This window comes from Trachemys scripta, chromosome 7, assembly GCF_013100865.1.
Source record: "Trachemys scripta elegans isolate TJP31775 chromosome 7, CAS_Tse_1.0, whole genome shotgun sequence".
NCBI classification, from domain to species: domain Eukaryota; kingdom Metazoa; phylum Chordata; order Testudines; family Emydidae; genus Trachemys; species Trachemys scripta.
The window spans coordinates 121,391,248-121,408,357 of NC_048304.1; the positions used below are offsets into that span (position 1 = coordinate 121,391,248).

A 17,110-nucleotide genomic window follows, 5' to 3' on the forward strand; every position below is an offset into this window, starting at 1 on the left:
TGTATCAAATATTGGCCTGATCCTGCTCTTTCTACTAAGGCAAACCTCAATGAGCGTTTTTTGCCTAAGAAAGCATGTAGTAACACACTCTTTGTGCTAAAATGAATCTAAAATAATTCTAAATATGAAAGTATTTTAGAATCTCAGTATATTGGAAGTCAAATGTGTTTTTAAATAGGATACATATAAATAATGTAAATGAATATATTTTATTCACAAGATATTAGCATATTATCGTACTAAAGCTACGGTTTCATCTCCCTGTAAGAGACTGAATTTGACGGGCAGAAGTATCCTTATAAATCTAAATTTCTCACAAACTAACTCCACTACAGAGTTTGTCCTGTAGACAGATTTTTGTTTTTTTTTAAAATAGTCGAGTTATAAATGCACAGGAAACTTAATTTAGAACATAAATATCATACCTTCACCCATACAAGAGTTAGTTATTATACCAAATACACGGTTCACTTACACATTAATACATTTACATATTTGACTGAATTTAAATATTTGTGTATTATTTTACAAAAAGCCTTTGACTGTTTAAACCAGAGGTGGCCAAACTTACTGACCCTCTAAATTGCATATGGCCATCTTCAGAAATTCGAGAGCTGGGGCGTACCTGCCGGGGCTTGGGGCTTCAGCCCCATGGGAGGCACCCGACAGGGCGTGGGGCTTCAGCTCACGAGCCACAGTTTGTCCACTCCCGGTTTAAGCAACCTTCTCGCCTTACATATCCACATGTACACACATAATCACCATTCATGCACATAATATTCTTTATTATTCTGTCCTGAAGAAGCTTAAGATCATCTGACTTTTATAAATTCTGACTTCTGTATTTTGCACTGAAGGCATGCTATACTTGGGGAAAAAACAAAACAAAAATACATTCATTCTTAGTACAAATTAAAAATGTTGCGAAAATAATTAGCGTGCCAGAAAGTTTTTCATAGACAAAATGTAATTAAAATAAGCACCCATATATATCTATAAATTTATACTTTAACTGACCAGAGAATTTTCTGTTTCCTCCTCTTCATCTTCATCTTTACCATCTTCAACTTCTTCTGTAACTTCAGCCTTTGCCTCTGCAATCAACTCTCTGACTGGTTTATTAGAAGTGACAGTAACAAACGGATGCTTGTAAAAAAAAAAAATTGTCTTTTAAAATAAACAGTCATTTCATTTTTGATAACAATGGAATAAAAGTAGCAATTCTTTTAGGGTTATATCTTGGTCTCTATTATACCCAGATATTAAAGGGATTAAACTGTAATACTTACCCAATACCATTTTTTATTAATGTAGATTTTTTAAATTAGAAGTTTTAAAATCAATATCTAAATATTTATGTGGAGATTTGTTTAATAAACTCATCAAAAATACAGATAGCTCATCAAATAATTTTTAAAAAAGTTATACTGACCTTAACAACCCAAAGAACAAAAGTAGAAAGAGTTTTTAAAAGGTTGCTTTTCTTCTTCAATATTTTTTTTATTCCATGCCTGAACTTCCACCCAATAAATTTTCTATTTACTATCTAAAAGTACTTAATCTAGAAAAATACAATGCTGCCTTTAGACCAAAGATTTGTGAGACAATCAATTTCTTCTGTATTTTTCCTTTAGAAAAAACAACTACTTGTCTTCATATTCTTTCTGCATAAACTATTCTCTCTCTGTTTGGTCCTGCTTCTTAAAGCCTTTCAGCATATGTCAAATGTATTTTGGATACAAGTAAACATGCACTGACGTTAAACAGAATCAAATTTATCTAGTCAGATCTATTCCTGTTAGCTCTTTTGCAGTGACAGCATTATAGCAGATGGAAGACTAAAGCTTTTAAAACATCTGTCAGCAATCAAGTGCTTATATAAACACAACTACTTTACACATTAGGAGGAGGAATAGCTCAGTGGTTTGAGCATTGGCCTGCTAAACCCAGGGTTGAGAGTTCAATCCTTGAGGGGGCCACTTAGGGATTTGGGCAAAATTAGTATTTGGTCCTGCTAGTGAAGACAGAGGGCTGGACTCAATGACCTTTCAAGGTCCCTTCCAGTGCTAGTTATTTTTTTTATTTTCTGGGGGGGAGAAGCACTGAATTAACATAAATAGATGCACACAAGAATTATTTTCATATAAAAATTTACAAATAGTAGGCCAGATTTCCACCTGGTGTAAGCTGGTGTCTCTCCATTGATTTATACCAGCTGAGGATCTGCCCCATAATGTTAAATACAGATTAAGTATATCTAATTTTGAATTATTCAGAACTTCAGAGTAGCAGTGTCTTGATTCTAAATAGATGTATTAAACCCAAGTACTATAGCCCTGTTGGCAGCTAACTCTTCTTACCTGTAGAAGCTGAGCAGTATTCCATCTGGCATCTACATTCTTTTCCAAACATTTCCTTAGAAAATCTTTAAAATCTGAAGACCTGCAGAAGAAAACAAAGAAGTGATTGCCACTTTACCTTTCCTCCTGCACAAACTGCATAGTGACACATTCTTTTCAATTTCCCATTTATGACTGCATTACAATTGCTCACCATCCCATTCAAAACAAGGCAAGAGAGGCAAGAGAATGGAAAAAACCAAAACCCAAACAGTTTCCCCTTAACTGGTTACAATCACTGGCATAACTCGAATGAAATCAATGGAGTTATACCAGGGATATGAATTTAACCCAATGAGTTTTACAGTCGAAACGCCCATGAGGTGCTGCATATTGATCTTCTGATAGCCAATCTAATAAATGTTAAAAGTGAAAGTAGCACATTGCTTACCTTGTAACATCTCTTAATAAAGTTTTATAATCTACACTATATTAAAAACCACTGCTTTATCTGTCACATTGTTTTGTGTAAAGTGATATGGCTTGATTCAACACCCGTTTATACATTATTTTGCCATGTGAAGTGCAAACTTAACCTTTCTGTTGTTCTTTTTTAGTCCCTGAGTGGCATTTTTTCTAATCAAGTTCCATTTTAAAGAAAGGTTTTATTTTATGGTTCTTGGTTTTAAATGCTTCCTAACTGCAAATTCACCTAGTAATACTTTGCACTAACCATTTGAAAACAATCTGTTGTCATGACTGAGTGGGCAATGGCATACGCTTTTCAAACAACGTATATTCTCTGTATGAAATCCTCAAGAGGATTCTTCAACATTTCTCTTTTTTTTAAGCAGATCATCCTCCTCATGATTTTTTTCTCTATATCACATTTTTTAAAAAAGGGTAGTTAAAAATCTTTATGTACACATTTGTTGTTGAATCTGAATCTTATGTTTAAAAAGAACAAGCTCTGTTTTCCAACAATATCAAAATACTAAGATACTGTAGCCTTTTTAATATGAAAGTTTCTAGACACTGCAATAACAAAAAGTAAAGTCATGGGCCCCAATCCTCCAAGGCCACATATAAGTACTTAATGCATGTGAGTAGTTCATACCGTTTAATAGGACTACTCAAGGGCCTGAAGTTAAATGTGCTTACATCGTTGCAGACTCAGGGTCAATCTCCAAAACCCTTGACAAAAAAAAGTTAGCATTAAAAGACTAACCATTTTGAAGGCTGTGCCAATGTAGGTGGGTCAGATTTTGCTATTTTCAGCAGCACGCGCATAGGATTTAACTCGTGATGAGGTGGTTCTACTTGAGCCATTTCTATTAAAGTGATGCCCAGTGACCACACATCAGCCTTATAATCATAAGGCCTGTCTTTAGATGTCTCACACATTACCACTTCAGGAGCCATCCTGCAAAAGAGAATGGTTTATAGAATTAGAGAATGAAGCATTATCATCTGCAGTCAAAAACATTCTAAATTGTTGACTTAATTAAAATATTAATGAAATTTAAATATTTTAAAGTAAATGGCACACTTTACAATACTTTACATTATTCTTTTGCAAGGCTATATAATCAACTGTGATATTAAAATGTTAGTTCATGCTAAAAAGTTAACAAAACTGCACACTTACCAGTAAGGTGTACCAATGAAAGAATCTCTTCTCTGTATTGTCCTTGTGTTTTTAGCAGATACGCCAAAATCCGCTTGAAGCAAACAAAAATATTACTAATTTAGAGGTGGACATTTTGAGCTATATTTCAGACCAAAAAGTATACATATATGAATATTAAAACTCCAAAGTGAGAGTTCAAAATATTTAAATATGTTGGTATTATTAATCAGTAATGCGTTGTAGCTCACTAACTGCTCTAATAAAAAAGTATAATGCCTTCCCCTGCTAAAAATAAAGCACTTTAAAGGCTAATGCCAAGATTAGGATGTGAGGGACAGAAATAATGGCCGGTAGGAGAAATATTTGTTGTTAGAAGAAAAGGAATAAAATATTTTCCATTAGGAAATTATTTATTTTGCCTATGAAATTATCACACTAAACTTGAACATTAACATCTCTGATTTTTACACTAATTCAGAAATCCTAAACTAGGATTTATTTTCTTTTTCCTGTTCTCCCAGTATGAAATCTTTGAAAAAGGCTAATAGTAAAGGCATGTACGTACACTTTTGATTGTAAAATGTAAATTAGAAATCTGGCATTCCTATAATAAATTTTATCAAATAGCATATCAAGCATGACATGTCTCATTTATAAAATAAGTATATTTATTTTTAAGAGATACTTTTTTGTGTCCTACTATAGCAGATGTTCTAACTCTTCTTAATTAAAGTGTACTGATTGGACCAAAGAGACAAAATACCCATATGCTGTCTGCTTCAATCTGTATAAAATGACGTGATAGGCTCAACACTTGATAAGCCTAATTTTACTCTTTACAGAAAAGTGTAGGATTAAGGCAGCTGCCTATTCCAGTATAAAAACAGAAATATTAAAGGACTGTAGATACTATAAATTAGACATTAAAACTTGATTGTTTCTCATAAAACTGTCACACATGAAATTCCATATTATTTATTAAAAAACAGGAGGCATTGCACTTAAATTCAAGACCACCAGAAGCAAAAAATCAAATAGTACAAGGAGCAAGAAAGAGATTACACATTCTTACATACAGACTCTGTTTCCTTTTCAAAGGTAAAGTAAATTAAATCTTTGACCAGTCTGAATTTTAAGGGCCAGTTTACATCCACTGAATCCACGCATGAAGGGGACTTCCCCACTCAGATTTCTCTGCGAAGTAGGGTCTCAGCTACCTCTACAGCACTATAACCCAACTTCACATCCGGGCTGAGAAGAGGCAGAGATCTCGTGGGACAAGGGAAATGGGCAAAGACAGAAGAATACACTCATCCTAGCTCTGATCCTGTGGAAATTTGTTAGAAAAGATAATACAGCCTCAGGCTTTAGTATTAATTATTATTTTATTATAGTATTATTTAGTTATTTATTTGTACTAATATAGTCCCTACCAATCCTAGTCATGGACTAGGACCCCATTGTGTTAGGGGCTGTATAAACACAAAACAAAAAAAAGTTACTTACCCTAAGAAGCTTACAATTTAAGTAGAAGACAAGAGACAAAAGGTAGACACAGACAGAGGAGTACAAGGAAACAGTGGGAGGCCACTATCAAGATTGGGTTCCCATTGTGCCAGGTGCTGTGTATATATACACAGGAAGAGACAGTCCCTGCCTTGAAGCTGACAAGTTTAACAGACAAGACAAATAGGAAGGCAGGATTATCATCCCTACTTTGGGGATGAAAAACTGAGGCACAGAATCACCAAAGCACTTGCTTAGCTATTCTGAATTTTTTAATTGACTTCAAAGTTAAGCTAGTAGTGAAGGAATGCTACTTGGAGCCCCAAAGCCAGTGTAAAAGCAGAGGGCCTCCATGAAGATAGATCTGGACAACTGTGCATCCCTGAGGATCTACCAGATTTAGAGGTGGGCCATTTAGTCATTTCCTAGATGGAGGGACCAAATTCCATCCCTCAATGGGACAATGTGGAGCTTTCATGAAGGAATCCTCATGGAGATTTCCTCTCTATACCATCCGCATTCTCAGGAGAGAAAATTTTGGGTGGTGGTGATTACTTCAGACAGAATGCTAGGAATAAAAATGACAAAGCTCATAGCAATTGTGTGTTCCAGCTCCCACTGAGGTTAAGGAAGAGGGAGTGATCAATGGTATAAAAGGCTGTAGGGAAAAGGGAACACCAGTATTAATAACAGCGATCATATCACATTTTTTCTATACCTAGAATATTAGTGGGAGACATTTAAAGAAATTCAATTATTATAGACTTTATTTTCACACATTTTAAATATAGTTGTCCATAGCCAAACTCAGCAAAAGGAAGAGCTGAGGTTTCTACCATAAACCTACTATAAAATTCTTGTTTATATATTATATATATATATATAAATTTAAAAGTATTTACACCTAGCATAACCTGACTTTCAAACAATTCAGTAACAATATTGGTACCAGGCCTGCTCCTGCTCCCTTTGAACGCTATGGGAGGTTTGCCAAGCATAAATAAGATAACTCAAGCTTTACTTATTTTTCAAAATAACAAAAAATCACTTATGTCTGTTGAACTATAATTCTTCTATAATGTATACCTAAATACACAAATACTCAACAGTGCCAAACAACAATTTAAACAAAAAAGTTCATAAGATTATCTGTTTTTTTTTTGTTTTTTTTTTTTAAATCTTGTATATTTCCATGCAGGAGCCTTACCCAGTTTAATGTCTCCATCTAATGTAAAAAGAATATTGCCAGCTTTTAGATCTCTGTGAATGATCTTATTTTCATGCAAGTAGTTCAGTGCCTCCAAAGTCTGCTTGCAAACTACTTTGATCTGTGGCTCTGTTAATGGCCTTTCAAGTTCTGAAAGAGAAACACAAACACAAATATTAAAAAAAATCCTATCTTTTGCATTTTTGTTTTTATTTTTACATAAATTTCCAGACTGATCATTATAAATCATAGCAAAAACTGTCAATCTGATAACTTAGTTTTAGAAGTAAACATTAGGCAAAAAATTCTGGCCCATTGAAGTCAATGGCAAAATTCCCATTAACTCCAATGGAGCCATGATTTCACACCTGGGATCTGGGAACATCTCATTTATGAACTATTTATAAAGTTAGTTTGAATTTTCTGTTTAATATACGGAAATGTCATTAAAATGACTCTCAGGTCAAGGAAATATAAAGTATTATTTAAAACATAATTAGATTAAGATGGAAAAAAGAACCAGATTCTGTAAAGACTTAAATACATGGACAACTAATCACATAAATAAGTTGTCCATGCGATTAAAGTTACTCACATGCATAAATTAATGCATAATTTAAATTATTAATTAAAAATAATTTAGATTTTTGAGAAATATAAACTGTTAAAAATAACAAAATTACTTTGCATTAAGATGAGAGAGTTATATACATAGATATATCTACTTTAAGCTCATAATAAATATTTTAAAATCATCACAATGCATATTGTTCAGTATAGTCCTGCATAAAATACAAACAAAATATCTGCATTTCAAAATAGTATATAATTTTAAAAAGTAAAATCCTTCCAAATATTGAATTATATTTATTTTAACCTGTTATAAAGATTATTATTTGAAACAAAAACTTGTATTTACCCAACATTACTGCATCTACTGCTCCACCTGCACAAAATTCAATCAGGATCTGTGTATAAATAAAAACACAGGTATTAAAAATAAAGCTAATGTACTGAATTGGAAGTGTTGTCTAGAGGTCAGAGACCACAGGACTTGGCATCAGGAGGCTTGGGTTCTATTTCCTCGTTTATCCCTGGCTTGCTGTGTGACCTTGATAAATCACTTATCTAACCTCTGTAGAACAGTGATATTAGCTAACTGAAAGTGGCACTGCAAGGCTTAAGTAAATTGTGTGCAAAGTGCTTGGAGATCCTCAGACAAAATGTGTTAATCCAGGTATATAAATTCCACAATAAAAGGATTAAAGTCAACTGGAATCTGGTTGGCTGAGTGTGTGATTTGCATAATCATTATATAGTCATTTCTGATTTGAAAATTCTGAGTACAGGAGCCAAAACATTTGTTAACAGCCCAGAGACAGCTGCCTGATCTTCACTCCCCCTTCAGATGAAACAGAAAAAGTATAACATTTACATGAAAGGAAAGACATCAAAAATCAAAGGAAATAGACCTGTCACATTTTTTAAAGGGAAAACCAAAAACCCTTTGACTTGTTTTTCTCCTTCTTCCTATTCATGTCCATAGAACGGTCTTCTTGGCCCCAGAATAACTAGTAACACTGGGAATATTCCACACCCTTGCTCCTAAGTCTCTTATTATATAAAAGTATAATGCAGTTATTTGGGGATACAAACCCTGCTGATTTATAGAGACAAAAAGAAGGTGGACAAAAATAATAAAAAGGATGGAAAGAAGGGTGAGCCAATAGTTTTTAAAACTTTTTATTAAACAATGTACCTACCACCTTTCAGCACATTGAGATCTCATTTTTTTATATTCTGAAGTAGTTTTCTTTTTTATTAAACGTTGAATATTTAATTAAAAAGTTCAATATGACAACTACTTCCTCACAATCATACACTGGGAAAACACCTTGATGTTTAACTCAGAACACACTTTTCTTAAAAAAGAAATGAGTCTCAATTTATGACTTAAATAAATACTTAAATACTCATTTACAACTTATGTGACACTATACTTATACTAACTGCTCCTCACAACAGCATTATGAAGAACTAATATGTAGAATCTTTGTAAATCCCTGCCACATTCACATACCATTACTCAATTTACACATCTGCAGTGTTTTGTTTTTACAAACCAGACAAGTGAAGAATGAGGCAAAATGCCAAAAAACTCACTGTAGAAAAATTCCACATAAAATAATATAGTCTATAAAATTTGGTTTAATACACATTTTTGTATATGTCCTTTTGATGAAAAAGGTGTTTGTAAAACTGATGGAAGCCAGAAACCATTTTTAATACCCATTTCTGATTGTTATCTTATTTTAGAAAATTAACAGTTAAACAGTTTGCTACCCAGGAGAACTTAACTTGTCTTTTTTTCTTTATGGGCCACAGGTCTAAAATAACGTAAGAGAAGAAAATACAAGCTTATTTTCATAAACCAGATTATGACTCTGAGGAGAAATAAATCACACTTTATTACTACTACATGGGAGACACAGATTTGATTACTAAAGAATAAAAGCTGATAAGACAAACTGGTCAGAACTTGAGCATTTTAAAATGATTATTAATTACTACAAATGGATGAAACATTAATTTGCATTTACCTCTTTGCTGGGGCATAGGTTGAGTAATAAAAGGCAGTTCAGGCAAGCATTCCTACTCAAAACAGTAATTAACCATGTGCTTAACTTTAAGCATATGGTTAGGTCCCATTAACATCATTGGTATTTATGCACATGCTTAAAGTTAAGCATATGCGTAAGTGCTGTCCTTAATAGGGATGGACTTAAGCACTTCTTAACTGCTTTCCTGAATCAGGGCCTCAGAGGGAAGAATGCCATATACCAAATCACTAATATTACTTCCTGAAGCATCCAGGGAGGTCTCCTATGCAAGTACTAATCAAGGCTGACTCCTGTTTAGCTTGAGTGAGCTAACAAAATAACAAGTAAAGGTGATAGGACTGAAGACATTTATTCTTAATTAAAAACAGAGGGAGCACAGTATCCCATTTCAAACTAATAAAAATGTACAACTAAACATTTTAAATCTTTTTGAGAAACATAGATAATATCCTTCTTGAGGATTATTTATCTGATTATTACCTCACTGGTCATTCTAACTATCACTCCTGTCTTTGATTCCTACCAGTGGCTTCCTTTTGCCTACCACAAAGTTTAGGCTTCTCACTGTCACCTTCAACTCCACCATATCTATGTCTCTGCTTTTATTTCAAACGACTCACCCTTTTGCCCCTTCACTCTGCCAATGAATCCCACCTAACCACTCACTTTGATGTTCGTCTCTCGTGTGGCCCCCCCTGCACATGGAACTTTCTCCCTATTCAACTCTTCGTTCATGAAATTCTTCCATGAAACCCTCCCATGCAAATTCACATTAGTAAAACTGATATCATCCATTAGTGTTTTTAAAAGGCTGTGATCAAAGTTACATTTATTTATGTGTCCTAGGATATTTTCTGTCTAACTTGTGTTGTGTGTGTATTTAAACTGTAAACGCCAAAGGGCAAAGATTATCTTCCTTGTACAGACCCAAGTATACTTCTTTCTTAATAAATAATCATAGAAATGTAGGGCTAGAAATGGACCTTCAGAAGTCAACAGGGCCAGCCACCATGCTAAGGCAGGACCAAATGAACCTAGACCCTCCTGACAGGTGCCTGTGCCACTTGTTCTTAAAAGCCACCAATAGTGGGGATTCCACAACCTTCCTTGGAAGCCTATTCCAGTCTAATAATGATGATAACAAAGAACAAAGGTGGAATAATCTTATTACACATGACTTTGATATTTATATACATGTAATTCACTGCAAAACAATTAGCAGAGTATCTAAGTACATGCATTGTATTTGTGAAATCAATACATGTACATTCAAAGGCCTGGATCGTCAGCAAATTGTGGGCCCAGTTCTGAGAGATGCTAAGCACTTTCTGGAAGTTACTGAGTGCCTTCAAGTCCCACTAAAACCAATGGAAGTTGAGGTTAATCAGTATCTCACAAGATTGGGCTCTATAAGCCCTAATTTTTATTTTATTTTTAATTGTGTGGTTGCCGTTATCAAATCTTCCTGTTATCAAATTTTGCCGTTATCTATTTCTGAACAGTGCTGGTGTACTTAAAACTTGAATCCAGCAGTTACGAACAAGAAATGTCCAAATCCTCTCTATACAGGGACATAAACTATCAAATTCCAAGTTTTAGAATCAAAACAGGGTGAACCAGAGCTGCTGTGACAGTCAGAGCTGAATAGATGCCTCTGTATATCTTAATTTCATTGTACCTATTTGCTAGATATTTTGACACAGTAATCATGCGACTTGCAAGTTAGTTGTAAAATGGGGCGGATAATTATCCTAATAATTAGTAATGATGTAGAAAAGATTTGATGGAATAATGATATAAAAAGTCTCTTATTATTAAGTTGGGGGGGGGGGGGGGGGGGGGGAAGGTTGGGGGGGGGGGCGGGGAGAGAAACCTAAAGTTCAATATTTTTACATAAATAGGAGAACGGTATACAAAAGGAAACACCTACCCAAAGATTGTTTTCATAGTAGAAAGCATCAAGAAGCTTGACAATATTTGGATGATCGCAGGATGCCAGAATATCAATCTCAACCATGTAATCTTCTAGTTCTTCCTCAGATTTCGTATCAATCACCTTTGCTGCAGCAAGGACTTTGGTTTCTTTGTTCTGAGCCTGTAAAAGGAAGTCACAGCACCATTAAAACAGGAACTTCTCAATATTGAACCCATTCAAAATAGTGACAAACTTCAATTGTTTCACCTCAAGATTCTGTTATAATAATTACTATAAAAACTACTATAGCATTTTGCCATCTTCAACATGTTTTACGAACATTTACTAATTAATCCTCAACATACCACACAGAAGACAATATATACATATTATATACTGGATAAACTGAGGCAGAGGAAGGTTTGATAACTTTCCTACCCTGTTTCCCCGAAAATAAGACAGTGTCTTATATTAATTTTTGCTCCCAAAGATGCGCTAGGTCTTATTTTCAGGGGATGTCTTATTTTTCAGAAATGAAAAATGCCTTATTATCGGTGGATGCCTTATTATCGGGGAGGTCTTATTATCAGGGGGATGCCTTATATTACAACGAGAGGCAAAACTGTAAGTAGGCCTTATTTTCGGAGGATGTCTTATTTTTGGGGAAACAGGGTAGTGAAAGAGAGAATCCATGGAAGAAATAAGTTGAGAACGTAGGAGTTCCTGACTCCTAGTTCCATTCTCTGAATCATCATGCTGTCTATCTCTCAAGGAAGTTACTGTTGGTACTCCCTATAAAAGGAAGAGCATAAAATTTACATCTCAAATGAAGAATGGGGTAAGGTGGCTTTAAACCACCTTTGTGCCATCCTCCTGGGGCTGAAGAAGCACTGGGAGTAACTAAAGATTTGTCTCAGTTATGACAGCTTCCTGGGATGCTCTATGGGCCACAGTACTGCCTCTCTAGTGTAGCTGTTCTAAGCCAACGGGAGAGAGCTCTCCCATCTGCTTAATTACTCCAGCCCCTGTGAGCAGCAGGAGAAGCTCTCCCACCAACACAGAACTGTCCACACCGGCACTTAAATCAGCATAAATTATGTCGCTCAAGGGGATGGCTAATTCACACCCCCGAGTGACATAATTTATGTCGATTTAAGCTGTAGTGTAATCATAGACTAAGGAGGATGATATCACCTCCTGACTTCCTGCTAGGTTAGAAGTAACTGTTCTGAGAACACACTAAGCTAAAAACCTTCTCTACAAGCTTGTTTACAATCTTAGATCTTACTAACTGAACTAAAACTACACTGGATCTTGGAGTGTTAAGAAAGGAACCACAAAGTGGAAAAAGAGGAGGTAGAGGATTGTGCCTTTTATAAAGAAAAACTCTCTGTTTTTCAGATAGGAAACTAAAGTTTGTTGACCTTGTAAAACTTTATGGACCTATCCTAGGAAAAATGTCTCAAAATGGCATGCCGCTGATAATTACAGTTTAGCTCCAACAGTGTTAGCATAACTGGGAGCTCTAGTATAGATGTCTACCTGCTGCTGGTGGTGTTTAATAGGATGTTGAAAATTCTGGCAGCCTGTCGCATACTGCTAACACAGGGGTAGCTGAACTGCATACAGCAATGGTGGGAAACTTTTAGAAAATGTTCTTGGTGTAGAGAGGTCCCCCAGCAAATGGAGAACTAATGGAATTATGCCATCACAAGCAACAAAACCCAGAAAGCTGAGCAACTGAGAGAGGAAAGGATTTGTAGTTAGACTGTTTAAAACTCTGGTTTTTGTTTGGCTTTTAACAACACCTTTTTAATACCAAAGTTAACAAATATTTGGAAGAAGGGAAGTCTTTGTTAAACATTCAGTAAAAGCGTGAGAGCTCACCATACTCAAAAAGTAATCCTGTAAAACTAGAGAAGATGAGACTGGACGTTTTGATATATTTCTAAGATCAAAAACAATCATAAAAGTAAAACAAAAGCCTTTAAGTCTGTCTATATACATCATAAATGGACAAAAATACAATTTAAAAAAAATCTTTTGAAGTGACACCATAAATTTGGAATCTAATCAATTTCAATAAATGAGAAAAAAGTAATTTCTAAAACAATCATGTTTCCCTAATTTTTTTTTTTTTTTTAAAAAAGAAGAAGGTTTCCCTCACCAAGTACTGTCTGAAAGACCCACAAAAGCAACACGGAAAACTGGCAAAGACCACAATGCTGCAAATATATCCACGCAGAGCAACCCCTGTGCCCACAAATGTGTAGTTGCAGGACTGAAGCACAATTCTCTTGATAATAGAAGAAAAACCATGAAACTGACTATACACAAAGTGCCATCACAAATGCACAAAAACTCCTTAAAAAGATGTTTTTCCTCTAATCTCTTTTAGTTATGCTAATTTTAGACATTGCTTGTAATACCCACAGATAAGAATTTTTAAACATGATTTCCAAGTTGAGAGTGTTCCATTAAAACTCAATGATTTATTCAATTACTCTGTAAAATATATATTAAAACTAAAAGGTAGATCAGTATTTACAAGTATCTACTTAACTCAACTGGGTGTTCTATTGAAAGGAAAAACTGGAAAACACACAAATGATAGGTTTATAAACATGCACACAAAAACGTGGTTCATTCAATTTGTGAACTGAAATGGTCACTTACTAGTGTATTACTATCAAAAAATAAAATGACTAAACATTTCCATACATCTGAGCTATGGGGGGAAAAATATCACCAGTAAAATAATAGTCCTAATTATTTTCAAATAGTCTTGCCTTTTTTTTTTTTTTTTTGGCCACATCAACAACATTACTTATTTAAGATGGACATTTAGTCAGAGCATATGTATTCATCAACGTGCAGCAATGCTAGAATATAATTTGAATGAATCAGCTAAAACTACTATATTATGTTGAGGATATGATTTTCTTGACAAGAATGTAGTAAATTTATATATCAAGTAGCACTTCCAAAAGTGAACTGTAAAAACAAAACAAAAGTCTTGACATTTGCCTTTTTGTTTTTCCACAGTAATATCAGAACATTCATAGCTGTATGAAGTTATTCTAAAACATAAAACTAATTACTGAGGTAGATATTCTAATGTCTGATAACATAAAGGTGAAACCAAGGTATTTTATCATTTGTTTGTATTGGTTTCATGTTTTGCAAAAGGAGCAAAAGTCAAATCTTCCTGTACTCTAACTGCACTCAATATATTGTATCATTAATAAATTAATGATAGATAAAATAAATGAAAGATAAAATAGGTATCTAATTCCACAATAAAACCAGACTGATATGTTTTCTGTGCATAGTAAAGATGAAATATCTACTTACTTAATGCAAATATCTACTTACCCAAAAATTTATTTTCACAGAACGGGCAGAAATTTATTTTCTTCAGTATCTCCTTGGAGTTCAGAGTCCACGACCTTGAGGGTACGTCTACGCTGCATTTAAACACTCATGTTTGGCCTGTGTCAGCTGACTCAGGCTTTGGGGCTGTTTAATTGTGGTGTAGACATTCAGGCTTGTGTCCTCAAGGTCACAGAGCCTAGGCTCCCACCGAAGCCCAAATGTCTACACTGCAGTTAAACAGCCCAATAGCCCGAACCCCACAAGTCTGAGTCCGATGACATGGGCCAGTTGCACGTGCTTAATTGCAGTGTGGACATACCCCCACTGTCTAGAATCTGTAGATCTGCCTGTGACAAAGAATTCTAAAATTGCCTAACTCGCAGGGAAATGCATAACAAAAGACTTTTTAAAATTTGCATTCATTATAAAATGCGAACTATAAAGCATTTCTGAAATTGATTTTTTTTTTTTCAAATAAAGCTATACTTAAGAGTTTGATAGGAATCACTGAGTTTTACAACAGCAGGAGTATCACTTTCTGGCTCAACTTCATCGTGATTGAAAACAAAAAGTAGTACACCTCTACTCCGATATAACACGAATTATGATATAACGCGGTAAAGCACTGCTCCGGGGGTGGGGGGGGGGGAGATGCGCACTCCAGCGGATCAAACAAGTTTGATATAACACTGTTTCACCTATAACGCGGTAAGATTTTTTGGCTCCTGAGGACAGCGTTTCATCGAGGTAGGGGTGTAATTCAAAACATAGGAATACCACTGAGTGGTCTAAATGCAACAAAATCCACATTTGTTCTGTTTGTACTGACAGATCTCCCTGCATGTTGATCTTTCCCAGATCCTTGTGTTCCAAGTAACTTGAACTCTGGTTTTGTGCTGGTTTGGTAAATCTAAGTATTGGAATATCCTCCAGCTTTGGGGATTGTCTGCCCCATTCTTTGCAGTTCACGCTAACTGAGTGACCTCAGTGTGGCTCCCCTGGAATCCCGGTTACTATTATTACAAGTCCTAAGGATTATGATAAGGACTCAAAGATATCAGAGACTTTCTTCTTCAGGTCACCAGCTTTTGGGGAATCTGATACAGTTTTTCATCTCTAGGGAAAGGGAGACACTAAAGGTACCAGAGCACTATCCCTAGACTCAACTGTCCCCCCACCTCCATGATCTTTCTTAGCACCCTCTGCAATTAGGTTTCTGAAATTTAGATCTTTGCCCAGCTGTTTGCTACTGTAGAGGGGTTAACTATGCCATGCTCTCTTACTCTGCCAACTACAGACACTGCTGAGATAATACAGGCTAGAGAATCTTTCTTCTCCCTTTTCCCTCCTTCTGCCTGTTCTCTAGTGGGATACTGTATGACTTCACTGGCTATTGAAACAATCTGCCAGAAAAACACTAATTTGAGTAAGTAGGCAAAGTAGACTCGTTTTTAAGAATTAGAAAGTAATGCTGAATTTAAAAACCTTTACATTTTTGCTAATTAAGGCTGGAATTAAACATTTGTTTGCTTTGCTGTAAATGTGGAAGATGCTGTTTAAAATAATCATAGTCTTGATGACCCATCCTGGTTTATAACGACATGTTTTTCTTATAGCTGCTGCAAACAGGAAGTTAGGCCTCCACTCAGACACCCAGTCAAATATGATGACGATTACAAAGCTCTAACACTTAATGTTATTCCATTTATGGGAGATAATGCTGCCCGCTTCTTGTTTACAATGTCACCAGAAAGTGAAAACAAGCATTAACATGGCACTTTTGTAGCCTGTCTTGCAAGGTATTTCCATGCCAGATATGCTAAACATTCGTATGCCCCTTCATGCTTCGACCATCATTCCAGGTTGAAGACTCTGAAGCGCCTTCCAAAATCTGAGAGGGACAAGGTGTGGAACATACTGTCAAAAGTCTTAGAAGAGCAACACTCCGATGCAGAAACTACAGAACCCAACCACCAAAAGAGAAAAACAACCTTCTGCTGGTGGCATCTGACTCAGATGATGAAAATAAATGTGTGTCAGTTTCCAGTGTTTTGGATTGTTATTGAGCAAAACCTGTCATCAGCATGGAAGCATGTCCTCTGGAATGATGGTCGAAGCATGAAGGGGCATACAAATGTTTAGCATATCTGGCATGTAAATACCTTGCAACGCCAGCTACAACAGTGTCATGTGAATGCCTCTTCTTACTTTCAGGTGACATAACTAAAAAGTGGGCAGTATTATCTCCCATAAATGTAAACAAACTTGTTTATCTTAGTGATTGGATGAACAAAAAGTAGGACTGAGGAGACTTGTAGGCTCTAAAGTTTTACATTACTTTATTTTTGAGTGCATTATGTTAAAAAAAAATCTACTTTTGTAAGTTGCACTTTCACAATAAAGAAATTGCACTACAGTACTTGTGTGAGGTGAATTAAAAAATACTTTCTTTTATCTTTTTTACAGTGCAAATATTTTTTATTGCAAATATCAAGTGAGCATTGTATACTTTGTATT

The 17,110-nt window shown here is 35.2% G+C and overlaps 1 protein-coding gene across 2 annotated transcripts in view; it reads right to left on the reverse strand.

Annotated features, from left to right (window-relative positions):
• Positions 1 to 17,110, reverse strand: part of SLK (STE20 like kinase) — a 71,980-nt gene that overhangs the window by 29,833 nt on the left and 25,037 nt on the right. For both annotated transcript variants that reach the window (XM_034777999.1, XM_034778000.1), the window contains exons 2-8: positions 11,234 to 11,398; positions 7,602 to 7,650; positions 6,683 to 6,832; positions 3,988 to 4,060; positions 3,568 to 3,762; positions 2,361 to 2,442; positions 1,018 to 1,146 (exon numbers count right to left, since the gene is read on the reverse strand). In XM_034777999.1, the coding sequence (XP_034633890.1) occupies positions 1,018 to 1,146; positions 2,361 to 2,442; positions 3,568 to 3,762; positions 3,988 to 4,060; positions 6,683 to 6,832; positions 7,602 to 7,650; positions 11,234 to 11,398 (843 nt within the window). The remainder of the gene's footprint in view (positions 1 to 1,017; positions 1,147 to 2,360; positions 2,443 to 3,567; positions 3,763 to 3,987; positions 4,061 to 6,682; positions 6,833 to 7,601; positions 7,651 to 11,233; positions 11,399 to 17,110) is intronic.